Consider the following 15,155-nt stretch of genomic DNA (forward strand, 5'->3'; position numbering starts at 1 on the left):
GTGCATGTGTGCATAAATGGATAAAGAAAAAATAGGCACAAAAATGCCAATAAGGGCTCTCGATGGACCTGCAGTGGATGCACCTCTGTCTGCATCAGCCAGCATGCTCATGGCTTGAGCAGATTCTCTAGAAAATTCCACATGGAAGGGCACTCTCATGTCTGCTGACAGTGTCTAGGCTTTGACTGGGTTCAAGGTGGCATCTGAATGTCACAGATGCCCTCTGAATGTCACAGATGCCCTCTGCATGAGAGACTTTCCCACTTGAATCTCTTGTCAATGGTAAATTCGAGCATAGAGACAATATGTTCTGTAAAAGTCTCTGCCTAACCTCTGACCGCCTCTCCAACTCCAAAGCATCACACACCTTCATCTTTATTGCCTTTTCCTGCTTCTAATTCTTCATAGCATTTGTCACCCCCATAACATTATGCTACTCATTTATTTGTTTATTACCTAACTTCCTGACTAATTTGTAATCACACTGGGACTGAATATTGGTCTGCTTTCTTTACCAGTGTTTCGCAGAACTTGTAATGGTTCCTGGCATTTAGTAGATTCTCAGTATTTGCCAAGTGCAGGCATCTTTGCACACCCTGAGCCTCTTGATGTGCCTGGTGCTCCCCCGGCCCCAAATGAGTGTTGAATGAATACATAGTAGACACTTTCTCATCTCCCCAGTGGAGGGAGATTTAAAAAGTTAAAAATAATTATCATTATGAAATGTTTCAAATGATCAACAAAAAGACAATACAAGAAAAAACTACTTACAAGTAAATTCATGAGGACAATTGGGACAAATAGTGTGAAGAAAATCAGTTGTGCAAAGGACAGAACTGGATATGCCAATTCATTTCTCAGATATGGTTCTAGGAAGGACTCCCGATAATTGATATCTCCTAGCATCATGCTGAAGGTCTGGATTATAGAAAGCAATGGAGAGCTGTAGGCATCCTGAAAGCAGATGGTGAGGTACAAATGAAATGCAAAGTGTACACAATGAAAAGTGTTTCCTGCAGGTAGAATGATAAAAATTATATTCAGAATACTTTGTAAAAGTCATAGGTATATAGCTACTGAAATGCAGTGATAAAATATTAATAACAGTGGCAAATTTATCACAAGTATGTTATCTGCATAAATAAATCATCTGCATTGTACATGAACTTTTTTACAACGGACAAAATTACTTAACAAGACTATACTTTTTCTTTGCAATAAAAGTCATTTGAAAGATAGCAAACTGTTCAAATACTGTTTTATGTAATTATGAATTTTCTAGACTGTTTATATTTAAGTATAAATATATATTTCCATAACTCACAGTGACAAAATCAACTACTGATGCAACTGTCTTACCTGTAAATTCAGGAGGACGTAAAAGCTGAGTCCAAAAGCCAAGAGAAGGAAGACAAATACAACTGTAGACCTCAACAAAGTTTTCAAAATTACCTCCAACATAACAATGAAAATTCCACAATTCTCAAATCTACAAAAGTTAAAAAAAACACATTAATTCACTTTTACAGTCAGAATTTATTCATTCACTGACAATATTTATAAGGTATTAAATCAGGTATTAGATTTCACAGATGAGATCATTGAGGCCAGTTGCTTTGGAAAAGAAAACATAAGAATTAATTGAATAGTCATTTCTTAATTTTCAAGCTGTTAGTAAAATTATTTTTGCTTTTATTTTCATTATTTAAGTTATCTATTATTATTATTTTTTTTGAAACAGGGTCTTTCTTTGTCACCCAAGCTGGAGTGCAGTGGTGCTCTCATTACTCACTACGGCCTTGACTTTCCAGGCTCAGGTGATCTCCTGCCTCTGCTTCTTGAGTAGCTGGGACCAGAGGCATGCATCACCCCCAGGCTGGTCTCAAACTCCCGGACTGAAACGTCAGCCTACCTCGGCTTCCCAAGGTGCTAGGATTACAGGCATGAGTCACCATGCCAGGCCCTAGTGTTATCATAAATCATGGTACCACTTGACGACTGGACATTACGTCAATGAAGTAGGAGAGAAAAATAATAGCTTCTTAATCTAAAAAAAAAGTTACCAAATGCTTAATAAAGAAATTAGAGAAAAATTGCATGCTGGATTATGCAGAGATTGAGTTCATAAACCAGAATGTGCCTAACGCAGGGCACATACCACATGATTTGGACATCTGGCATTGTCTGCATACATTTTTGATTGTCAAAACTGGAGTGGGATGGATGCTACTGGTACCTAGTGGGTAGAAGACAGGAGCTAGGAATGCTGGCAAGTATTTTACAATATATAAGACAGTCCCTCTCCACAAAAAGAGGGAGAAGTGAATAAGAAGAAAGAAGAGGAAAGAATAAGAAAGAAGAAGAAACAAAGAAGAAAGAAGGAAGAGGAGAAGGAGGAGGAGGGGGAGGGAGTGGGGAGGAAGAAGAAGAATTATCTGGCCATAAAGTTCAACAGTGCCAAGTTTGTGAAACCCTGGTCTACATTCTGAACTCTGAAACTATGCTCCAGCCTTTCCTTAACAGGGTGTAAAAAAGTTCTTCACATTTTGAAACAACTGGAAAAGGAGTAAGCCAGTTTTAACTTTATACCACTTATAATAGTTTTTCTTTTGATATTAAAAATGCTTAAAGGATGTGGAAATTATTCAAGATTGTTTTACCTTTGAAGATACAATAAAAAGTTCATCCAATAGAGGTAAATAGCTATTGCTCCACATTGCCACTGCACATGAGCTGGTATTTCAATGAATAAGGGCAGCACAAAAATGATGCCTGTCGTGTAGATAATCCATTCAATAATATTGTTTATATCCATAAAGTAATTCCTTTTCTGTGACAGAAAAGAATAAAAAATTACCACATATAGTGACCTAGCATCTATGGATGGCTATATATATGTACCCAGTAATAAACTTTTTCTAGCTTTACAGCCATCTGGAGAGAAGTTTAGGACCAAGGAGCAACATTATGCCATCCTGGATTGACTTCAGAGCCCCTGGGGTATGGATCGGGGTCGGAGATGTCCCAGAGTCCTCTGTGAACCTGGTGTTGTGGGAGTAATGCATAAGGAAATCCTACAAATTGCTGGGTTTTCCCTGTGGAGTCCATTTCATATTAAGAAAACTTCTTGGGAATTGCAAGTTGGTTTAGTAATTTCTGGGGCCTTTCTACCTGTATAAGAACATGAATGTGTAGCTATCTTTATGAACTCAGGCTTGTCTAAAAAGGTTTGAGACATGCACTAAGACTTAATTAGGAAATAAAACCAAATAATAATGGTATTTTCAAACTTTTTATGTATTGGGTATTAAATTTCCAATAGACTATTTAAATATCAATAAGAAAATGTAGAGACCAAATCTGAAAGAGAATTCATATAACTTTATATCTCAATTTAAACTACAATCTGCAATTTTCATTTCTGGAAAATGAAAATAATGGCAAGAAAGATTAAGGAATATGCCTTAAATTGTTTAAGGTAAAATGCAACATTACAGTGTAACTCTCAGAATTGTGACAAATTTCTTAAAGTATCTATATGAAAGTACTTGCAATGTATAATATTTTAAAAATGCAAAGCATTTTATCAAATTTATAAATGCAAATATATATGTGCTTACATGATGCAACAAAGAAAATTTTCACAGAAAGTGAGGTGTTGTATAAAAGACATATGATTTATAAAAATAACATTCATGAACATATACAAAAAGAATTTATAAAAGACTTTCAACCTCCATACTGAGAAATGAAGGATCTATGCCATGTATGAACCAAAGGAAGGGCAAGCTGCAGATAATTTATATACTTGGTTGTGATCTGAACTTGGCTCACTTGTTTAAATGGTACAATATAAAGTAAAAATTTTGCTGTAAAAAGTTCCAAAATTGTATTAAAACTTGGAGGTTTATTTAATCAAGAAAAGCATTTGTGTTAGTAAAGGAATTCAAAGAATGACCCATTTGAAATGGAGTCTTAGGCCAGATAATTCTTTATAAACATTTACATTTAAAATTATCAAGTTCAAAATCTAAGATTACGTTGGCAAAATCTTTAAAACTATGTAAGAGAAAAGACAGAAAGGTCACTCATAATGACCATTTGTAGCCACACAGATCTTTATGGACCAGTAAAAGTGGAACATCTCTCATAGATATATCAAACAGACAGTGACTTTACCTAAAATCATATGATTTCTGCATTTTGAAACATTTATGCTTGGTATTTCTAATCTATATGTTAGTCAAGCTATGTAATTTTATTATGACTTAATATTATCTCAAGTAATAGCTTGTCAATTAATTTATGTTCTGCATATTAAAATGTTTGCAACTTTAGAGATACAAAATATATTACATACCTGTTGGAAAATTTGGACCACTTCTTTGCAATACCCAAATATACTTGATAAAAAAACTAAAATCATACAAGTTTGTATTAGATATGAATCCTAAAACAAAAAAGGATAAGACATATAGTTATGAGGAATATAAAACACTTTAACATTTCTATAATTTTCACTATTTTCTTTTTTTTAAAAATATATATTTTATTGTGTTTTAGGTTTTGGGGTACATGTGAAGAACATGCAAGATTGTTGCATAGGTACATACATGGCAATGCGGTTTGCTGCTTTCCTCCCCATCACCTATATCTGGCATTTCTCCCCCTGTTATCCCTCCCCACCTCCCTCCCCCCCGCTGACCTTCCCCTAGTTCCCCCCTACAGACCCCAGTGTGTGATGCTCCCCTCCCTGTGTTCTTTTTTTAAAAATTTCTATATACTGTCCACTTTGACTTAAACAGAAAATTTAACTGACGCCAGTACTCATATCATTTACTAGAAGTGAACACACCCTTATTTCAGAATGTCCCTGTTAAGTGAAGTTGAAAATTTGCTAATTGAATTTAAAAAGAATATGAATCTGTAGACCTATATAAAATTGTTTATTGTGGCAAAATACATGTAACATAAAACTTACATTTTAAAAGTCTTATATTTTACATGTGCATTTAAATTTTAAAATATATAATTCAGTGGCATTAAGTATATTCACAGTATTATACCACCATCACCATTATCTAGTTCCATAACTTTTTCATCATCTTGGATGGAAACCATATATCCACAAAGCATCTCACCTCACTTCCCATGTCCCACAGTCCCTGGCAACCACAAATCTGCCTTCTTGGACACGTATTTTAAAATTTTACACCTCAGTATTTAAGCTAGCATCTAACACATGTCAATTCCTTTTAAATTAGTTTACAAATTTATTAGTTGACCTGTTTGTTTACATGTCCTCTCCTTCCACAAAGGACTTTAGGAGAAATTAGTATCATATATGAATTCTTACAGACTATTTATAATAAAGTCCTGATATGTCTGATTTATTATAAGTTTAGTAGTCTTAAGAAGAAACACATTTTTATAATCCTTTGTTTTTAAAAAGTTAAAATGTGAAATTACCCTGGTATCCAGTATTTCTGAATGATCACTAGTTTCATTGATGATTCCAGTTGAGTTGAAAGCCATTCCTGGTTTTATATTGATAACGAGAAAGGTCATAGGTATGAGGCCAAGACAATAAGATCCTAAATTGATCATATGGGCTCTAAATCCATAAGCCATCCTACAAAAATTTAAGCAAACCAGAACTGAGTCATTTTAAGCAAAAATATTTATATAAGACACCTGGGGGAAAAGTGGTTATAATCCCTTTCAGAAATCTCATTGGTAAATTCACTGAAGCTTAGAATGAAGTAAATCTTCTAATTCACCTTTTTCATTTTCAGAGAACTAATCTCAGGTTCTAAGCAAATTATGACTTAACAAACTAATGAAAGAGCTGATATGTTAACCCATATAATCTGACAGCAATATGAGTGCTCTTTTTAGAACACACCTCATTCTTCATTGTCAACTAAATTTCAGGGTCTAGGATATTTCTACATGTCCTATATAATGATTCCTTTCCATGCCCCAACTATTTCATTTAACGTTAAAGATAAATTGTAGGCTCTAAAGAGCTTCTTCATGTCTTCTATGATAATTCCCTCCCACCCTCCAAATATTTCATTTAATGATAATGCCAGAAGTTTTAATACCAATATTTGCCTTACTTATTTTTTCAAAGTAAAAAACATCAAAATAACAAAACCTAAAACATTAAAATATAATTGTTTGGAAGACTTTTTAATAGATCCAATAGGCATAGCATTAAAAAAGAAATACTATTCAATACCCACCATTTCATGAGTAAATATTCTTTACACACAGGGTGATTGAGAAGCTCTATGCGGTTATTTTGTACCATTGCCTGAGAAATAAAAATAATAAAAAACAATCATAATTCACTACTGAGTATAAAATAATCTTTTTATTGTCTGGTTTTAGAACTTTGTTTTGATATTGCAATAGTAACACTTATTTTAGAACATTTGAAAAAATAAAAATTAGATCAACATTTTAAAAAAACAAATTAGAGAGAATCATTTTGTACAAGTACAATTGTTTGATTCAGTCTGTCTCTTTAGATCTCTGACTTCTTGACCTAGCATAAGCTTTTTAATCTAATACAGGGTTACAACAGGAAAGGATATTAAAGATAAATTAGCAGGAGTTACATCTTCATTCTGTCTTTGAAGAAATTCAGCCTTATCTGTCTAGAAGGATTTTATGCAGTAGAATACACATATATAGCTGTTAAATTGAATTAATCTAGATCATAAGTTTTCATTAGAGTTATCTGTGACTAGTATTTACTTAAAAATTAGTTTTTAATTATTCAAGAAATACATAAATAGAGGGACTGATGCCCACAAGGTAGCAAAATATAAAGTCCCAGGTCCCCCTTCCTCCATACAGACATGGAATTAAAAACAATACACAGACCATTTCCTTCGTGAGCAAGCAATCTAGAACCTAGTTAAGGGGTTCCTGCACCCAAGGTGAGCATGTAGCCAAAAAGAACCATATCAAAGACAATAGGAAAATTCATGGCCTTTACTTGCCACAGCTCCTCCCTCTGGCAAATCACATTGGGAGAAAACTCCCAAATCCTGCCTTCTCCCTGGAAAGAGAAAGAAAAGAGTGGAACATATCCATTGACTTCTGACTTCTAAGGGGCTGTCCAATGGAATGATTTTTATCTTGCCTGAATATAAGCTCTGACACTAATGGGTGCCAGAAAGGGGTCACTGATAACAAAGTAGATCAGTGGGACTTAGTCTAGCACCAGAGAAGATACCGTGTCACCGACAGATGCTAGGCAGTGTCCCAGTATCACGACTTGCTACAGCACCAGAGATATAGGGGAAAAGAGACAAAAAAGCAACCACATACTAAAAGCAATTAACAAAATGGCAATAGTAAGTTGTTTCCTGTCAGTAATTATTTTAAAGATAAAGTGGTAAACTCTCCTATTAAAATACAAAGATTGAATGACTGGATGAAACACAGGATTCAACTATATGCTGTCTACAAGAGACTCACTTTAGATATAAGAACACAGGCTGAAAGTAAATGGATGGAAGAAAATACTCTATGCAAATGAGAGCCTGAAGTGAAAAGAGACGGCCATACTTACATCACACAAAATAGACTTTAGGACAAAAACAGTGACAAGAAACAAAGAAGGACAATATGTAATGATAACAAGGTCAACTCACCAGGAAGATACGACAATCATAAATATATACACACATCATATTAGAGCCCCCAAAACTATGGGGCAAACTTAGATAGAACTGAAGGCAGAAATAAACAGCAACACAATAATAGTAGGAGACTTTACTACCTGACTTTCAGTTACGGATGGAACAACCAAACAGAAGATCAACATGGAAACAGGAGACTTGACACCAGCATAGATCACTTTACCTAACAGACATATACAGAATAGTTCATCCTCTGACACAACAGAAGAATAAACATTCTTCTCAAGCACACATAGAACATTCTCTAAGATACACCACCACATATTAGGCCACAAAGCTAGTATTTAAATATTTCAAAAGATTAAAATCATATAAAATATCTTCCTCACTACAGTGGAATAAAACTAGAAATCAAAAGCAGAAGGAAAATAGGAAAATCAAGAAACATATGGAAGCTTAACAACTCACTCTTAAATAGCAAATAGGTCAAAGAAAAAATAAAAGAGAAATTTAGAGAATATCTGGAGAAAAATGAATACTAACATAATATACCAAAATGCATGGGGTTCAGCTAAAGCAGTACTAAGAGGCAAGTTTATGATGGTAAACACCTAGGTTGTAAAAGAAGAAAGATCTCAAATCTATAATTCCTTAAATCTCAAGGAAATAAAGAACTAAACCTAAGATTAGCAAAATGTAGAAATTAATAAAGATTAGAGCAGAGATAAATGAAAGAGAGAATAGAAAAACAACATAAAAAAATCAATGAAACCAAGAGTTGGTTTTTTGAAAAGATAAACAAAATTAACAAAATTTTATTAGACTCAATAAGGGAAAAAGAGAGAATGATACCAACAGGACAGGCAGCTAAAGCAAAAATGGACAAATAGGACTATACACAGTTAAAAATTTCTACAAGGCAAAGGAAGCAATGACCAAGGTGAAAAGGCAACCTATGGAATGGTAGTAAATATTTGCAAATTACATATCTTATAAGAAGTTAATATCCAGAATGCATAAGGAACTCCTACAATTCAACAAGACAATAAATAACCCAATTTACAAATGGGTCAAGGCTACAAATAGGCATTTCTCCAAAGAAAACATGAATGGTCAGTAAGCACTACTGCTTATGACTATTGAATGAGAAGATTCTCAACATCATTCATTATTAGGGAATGCAGTTTAACACCACAATGAGATACCACTTCACATCCATTAGGATGGCCACTATCAAAAGAACAGAAAACAACGAGTATTGGTGAGCATGCTGAGAAACTGGAATTCTTGTGCCCTACTGGTGGGAATGTAAAATGAGACAGCCATGATAGAAAACAGTATTGCGGTTCCTCAAAAAATTAAAAATAGAATCGCCACACGATCCAGCAAGCCTATTTCTAAATGTGTATCTGAAGAGTTTAAAGCAGGATCTTGAAGAGATATTTGTATACCCGTGTTTGCTATAGCATTATTCACAATAGTCAGAAAGGGAAGGCAACCCAAATGTCCTCAACAGACACAGATAAGGAAAATGTGGTATATACATACAATGAAATACTATTCAGCCTTAGAAAAGAAGGAAGTCTTAATGCTGTAACATGAATGAACCTTGAGGAGATTACAGTAATTGAAATAAGCCAGTCACAAAAGTACAAATACTGTAAGATTACACTTATATGAAGGACCTAAGGCGGAGAAAACTCATAGAAACAAAAAGTAGAAGTGTGGTTGCCAAGGGCTGGGAGAAAGATGAGGGGAAGTTAGTGTTTAATAAGTACAGAGTTTCACTTTGCAACATGAAAGAATTCTAGACATCTCTTGAGTAACAATGTGAAAACACTTACCACTACTGAACTATACATTTGAAAACAGTTAAGACAGTAATTTTAACTTTATGCTTTTAGCACAAGTTGGAGAAAAAAAAAGAAATACCCAAATAAATTCTTCCTTAAATTACTGAAAAATTGGAATAGGCTGTAGTTGTCACCACATCTAAGCCTCAGTTCTGGGCAGAACTCCATTTCATCAGTAGTGTCACCATTGCTAATTTGTGCGTCTTTCCAAATCATTTTCTATATTTCTATACATAAACATCCATTTTCAAAAACTCACATGTAGTTATGGAGAAAAAGGATAATTATTTTGTATTTATGTTCTTACTCAAATTATGTCTTCAATTTGCTTATTCAACCTAGAAACATATCAAGGTTATATAAAGATTCATCAAGAAGATTATTTTTAAATACTGCTTAATATTCCATTATTTGGATATAGTAGTTTATAGAGACCTTCCCTTATTGATAAATACTACTATTGTTTCACATTTTATAATTAAAAATGATGCAGCCAAGATGATCTTCTTAGCCCTTGGGGAAGTATATTTTTTAATTTGATGACATATATTTCATTTCTAGAAAATTCTTAGACATTATCTTTAATTTTCCTTCTCTCTGTTTTTAAAAATGTCCATCTTTCTAGATAACTTTTAGATAGAAGTTGGAATTTCTAGTTTTAGCTTCCTTGTATTAACTTTGTACTTCCCAAAATTATTCTATCAAACAACTTCTAGTTTTTGCATTAAACACCCACCTACATTTTGAAAAACCTTACACTGTAGTTTTTAGTTTTTATCAGCATTGCATTAGATTTCCTCAATCTTAGTGTTCATAAAAATCTTTTCAAAGGCCTTTTTTCTTTTCCTTTTCTTTTTTTTTTTTTTTGAGATGGAGTCTCACTCTGTCGCCAGGCTGGAGTGCAGCGGTATGATCTCAGTTCACTGCAACCTCCGACTCCCTGGTTCAAGTGATTCTCCTGCCTCAGCCTCCCGAGGAGCTGGGATTACAAGCATGAGCCAGCACACCCAGCTAATTTTTGTATTTTTAGTAGAGATGGAGTTTCACTGTGTTGGCCAGGATGGTCTCGATCTCTCCTGACCTTGTGATCTGCCTGTCTTGGCCTCCCAAAGTGCTGGGATTACAGGAGTGAGCCACCGCACCCAGCCTTCAGAAGCTTATTTAAAATTTTTGATTATTAGGTCTACCCTCAAGAATTCTTGGTTAGTAGGGCTAAGATGGGCCTTAGGAAACTTTGTTTTAACAAGAACCACAATAATTCTGATTCAACCAGCCAGAGATTGCAGTTTAAAAACTACCACTGTGACAATAACAATGGAATATTTCCAGGTTAACCTTTTTTTTTTAAATTTATTTTTACCCCAACCATTTGAAAAGTAATTGAGATATATTTGTGCACAATATTCTGGGGGAACTAAAGAACTCCTTGTTGCAAATATTCATTATCAGTTGGATGCCCAGTGGAGCCCATAAAGCTACATATCTAGCTATTCTGGGGGTGGGGAGGAAACCTGGCAGGATCTAACTATTGTTTTTGAAACCTCATCTAAATTTCCATGCATAACTGACTTTTTTTCCATTGAAAATTAATGGTTTCTTCAAGCTAAAATAAAAAATATGGAAAAATATTTGTGAGAGTAATTCAAAATGTTACTATTAATTGTATTTTAAAATACCATACTAGAGACACATACAGAAATTTGTTTTTCATCTGTCTTCATTAAAACAATCCTCTTATGTTTCTGAAATCTTGCAACTCTGTTTTTAAACTAATAATACAGCAAACTTACCCCTTGAGGCAGGCTAGTACATTGTAAGTTTAAAAATCTCCCAAATAAAGTATAAATAAGACTTTACATTTTCTGCAGTAGCTCTACTCTTGCATGCACCATTAATGAATTAGCTTCTCACTGGCTCCAGTTTGTCTTAATCTCAGCATCTGATTTCTTATGTTCTCTGTTTGGTCCATGTAGGCTTTCAAATTTTCTGTGCACAATAATTTCTCATCAGGCCAGCTGCCTTCTTGAAGAGCCCCACTCAACTCATTTATAAATAACTAAAGCAAGGTTTCCTAAGCTATTAAGGCATCATAGAATCACATGCTGGTTTTTTACCTAGTGCATTGCATTATCTAAGTGAACCTATTTTATTTAAGTTATACTTTGCCCATTGTATATTGTCTATTTCTTTTTATATGCTACATAGATCTTATTTCCTCCTATTCTTATTCTGATAATAGAAACAAAAATAGATACGTTTTCTTTCTAATTGAAGTATTATCTATATTTTTAAATTATAATTTAAAAACATACATATGCAACAAATTTTCTAAGTATAACTATAGCGTAGTTACTGTTAGATCACTGGGTTATCGATTAAGAACTATACTAATAGCAAAATATACTCAAGGAGAGCTGAAGTGCTTACAGCAAAGGTAAGTCAGTTGCCATCACCAGTGTTTAGAGCATAAAATCCCCATGAGTCTGCATTCTTTATGCTCCAAGTACTCAGTAAGACTTGTAGGTTTAACTTTGGGTGATGGGTGCTGCCATGGTCTGTACCAAAGGCTTCAATGTAGGGAAATGAATTCATTGAAAGTGAATGAAAATTCTTCATTGAACTAGAGCAGTGTTGTGCAATAGAACTTTCCACAATGATGAAAATGTCTTCTACATGTGCAGTGTAATATGAGAGCTGTAAGCCAGATAGGCTACTGAGCACTTAAAATGTGGCCAGTGTGACTGAAAAATAAATTTTTAACTTTATTTAATTTTAACTACTTTTTAATTTAGGAAGCCACATGTGACTACTGCCTCCCATATTAGGTACCACAAATCTAGACCAAAATTTGCAAATCCAGTCCTTAAATATGTTTTGTTTTGCATGGACACAATTTTAATTTGTTGCCAGTATTTACACAAGTGTGGGCTGCTATTGCCACCTGGCAATGATTTGTTGAACTAGTAGTCACTGTCCTTTTAACCAGAAGCCTAAGTTACTCATCTGTTACTATTTTCTCTGTTGTTATTTCAGTTTGAGACCTTTGATTTAGGCTGAAAGGGATCAAAAGCATGATTTTCATTGCTTCATTGACTAGAAATGTAAAAGCATCTTTTAAATAATAGCTTTTTTAAAAAAAGTTTCTTGAGAAACTCAAGTTAATGTTGTGTGTTCAAAGCCTACTTCAAATTGGGTCATTCCTCTGGAACCTAAGATCTAAGAACCTCTGAATGGTCAGCGTTTACTTGGATCCCAGCAGCTGGCTGAAATTAGAAGCTGTGGCTAAGAAATATCACCCCTTGCATTTTCCTGTGGTTTACACTGGAGAAAACTCTTGAATATGTAGGTGGATAGAGGTGGCAAGTGTTACCTGTGTTGTCCATGGTTTATTTTATTCTGTATTGGAGCAGGCCTTAAGTGACCATTAGAAATGAAGTGTAGAACTTTATAGCAATTGAAAAAAAAAAAAAGATTGCTTTCTTTATTAAAAAATAGAAGGTTAAGTCACATGGCAGACATAGACATAGAACTATAAAACTGGAATTCTCTCCATCCATCAAGTATTGAAACGTTTTAGACTACTGTATTTAAACATTTTAGAACCAAGCTAGAAACTACCTAGATAATGAAAACATTGAACTTACATTGAGGGCTGTAAGAGGTTCATAAGTAATATCCTGTGTAGGTGTTGTTTTTCTGGTGAATTCTAATGGGCATTGAAGATATTTAAAATTATACTCGATCTGTAGAAGATATATATATATATATTTAAAAGTACAGTTAGTCAAGTATAGAACCCCAAAAATCATTCTTGAAAAATCGAATACACAAGTTTACAATTCTGCTGAAAATTAAGTGATTTGAACAAAGTTGAGTTATATCAAGTGGAGAAAAGAAATTAAGTTATTGAATATTCTTTCTAAAAATAAATATCCTGAAAGACTGTTATTTAATTGCTTTATATCTCATAGGCATGGAAAGAGAGTAAGTCTCAAAAGATCATTTAGATCTCTTAGATCTTCATTATTAAGGAAGAACTACCCAGGGAAATATAAAGACTAGAAATAACACTAAATGATGCCATTAGAAACTATTAAAATATTAGGGAAAACTGAGGAGAAAATGGAAAAATTCTCTCACAGGTAGATAATATAATAACATGATAAATGAGACCAATACTTACAGTAGATTACAGATCAATAGTAACAATATTTTTAATATTTTTCAAAGAATTATAACAGAACAAATTTCAAATTATGATGATAAAATGAACTTACATAGTAGTCTCTGCAGGACTTGTCCTCTGTGGAAGGCAACATGCAGAAATCTAAAAGTACCTTTGAAACAGAAAAACTAGCTAAGATACTGGGCAGTAACTAGATATTAGGAAGGATTTTACCCTATTTCTAAAATAACAAACAAGACGCATTTCCTTTCGTTGGCTTCTTGCATCTCAAGAATAAATTATAATATATGTCATTCAGAAACAAAGTTTAAAATACAAAATGTTACAAATACTTCTGCATGCCCCAGAAATACCAAGTGATACAGACAAATACACGTGCTTGAGAATAAAATTGCATGTACTAAAATCTGGGCAAGAGCTATTCTACTAATTGTGCCACATATTGCCACAAGTGGAAAATTCTACACATAAGTACTTAATAATACAAACTTTGTTTTATGTACAAATATTATTACAAATTTAATATAAAAATTACTACAAATATTACATAAAATTACCTTCAGGCTATGCTTTTAAGGAGCATATGAAACACAAATGAATTTTGTATCTACCCTTGTATCCCATCCTTATGACACCTCTCTCTCTCTCTATACACACACACACACACACACACACACACACACACACACACACGCACACGTGTATGTGTGTGTGTGTGTGTGTGTGTGTGTGTATGCAAATATTCTGAAATCCAAAACACTTCTGATCCCAAGTAGTTGGGGTAAAGCATAGTCAATCTAATTCCTTTGTTCAGTAACTTACAGTGACAACTTATTTTTCCTAATCGAGAGGTTTCATCCTAACAATGGAGTCTTTTATGGTTTAAGTTCTATCTTCCGAATTTCCCCAGTCTGCAGTAATGTGCTTGCTTCCATACCTCATTTGCTAAGCAACAGGGAGAGAGAGTGTGTTTAGAGAGGGGTGCACAGGATAGTGGGGGATCGATGTTGTAATCAGAAATAGATGAAGACCCTCTAGATACTTAACTCAGGGAAAGAACACTTATGGGGTCATTAGAGCCACCCCTATGGTGTGTGGGAACAAATGTTTTTGTGGAGCTGCATAAACAATTCGAGACACCCCAAATCCAGTGGTCCAAATTTATGATCCTGAGAAAGAAATACCACTTAGCCAGGCTGCTCTCTTGGAACCAGGACTGGACACAATACCCCTTATAGCCCCATCAATGCATCTAGGACCTCCTGGGGTATCTGGTGAACCCCCACATGCATAACTTGAGGGTAGAGGGTCAAACTATATCCAGAAGGGAATAAACAGGGCCCTGGCTGGTCTCAGGTTTCAAAGGGACTAAGAAAACTACAAGGAAGGCTCTGTTTGTGGCTGGATGGCAGTACTGGGGGCCACAAAAAGCATCATGAAAAATAAAGACAAGACTAT

At 34.2% G+C, this 15,155-nt stretch overlaps 1 protein-coding gene across 1 annotated transcript in view; it reads right to left on the bottom strand.

Annotated features, from left to right (window-relative positions):
- Positions 1-15,155, bottom strand: part of TRPA1 (transient receptor potential cation channel subfamily A member 1) — a 65,183-nt gene that overhangs the window by 10,753 nt on the left and 39,275 nt on the right. The window contains exons 17-24 of the mRNA XM_032296329.1: positions 13,789-13,848; positions 13,156-13,254; positions 6,249-6,319; positions 5,470-5,632; positions 4,361-4,450; positions 2,661-2,830; positions 1,360-1,489; positions 772-954 (exon numbers count right to left, since the gene is read on the bottom strand). Coding sequence (XP_032152220.1) covers positions 772-954; positions 1,360-1,489; positions 2,661-2,830; positions 4,361-4,450; positions 5,470-5,632; positions 6,249-6,319; positions 13,156-13,254; positions 13,789-13,848 — 966 coding nt within the window. The remainder of the gene's footprint in view (positions 1-771; positions 955-1,359; positions 1,490-2,660; positions 2,831-4,360; positions 4,451-5,469; positions 5,633-6,248; positions 6,320-13,155; positions 13,255-13,788; positions 13,849-15,155) is intronic.

This window comes from Sapajus apella, unplaced genomic scaffold, assembly GCF_009761245.1.
Source record: "Sapajus apella isolate SASKATOON/1434 unplaced genomic scaffold, GSC_monkey_1.0 scaffold35, whole genome shotgun sequence".
In the NCBI taxonomy this organism is placed as follows: Eukaryota; Metazoa; Chordata; class Mammalia; order Primates; family Cebidae; genus Sapajus; species Sapajus apella.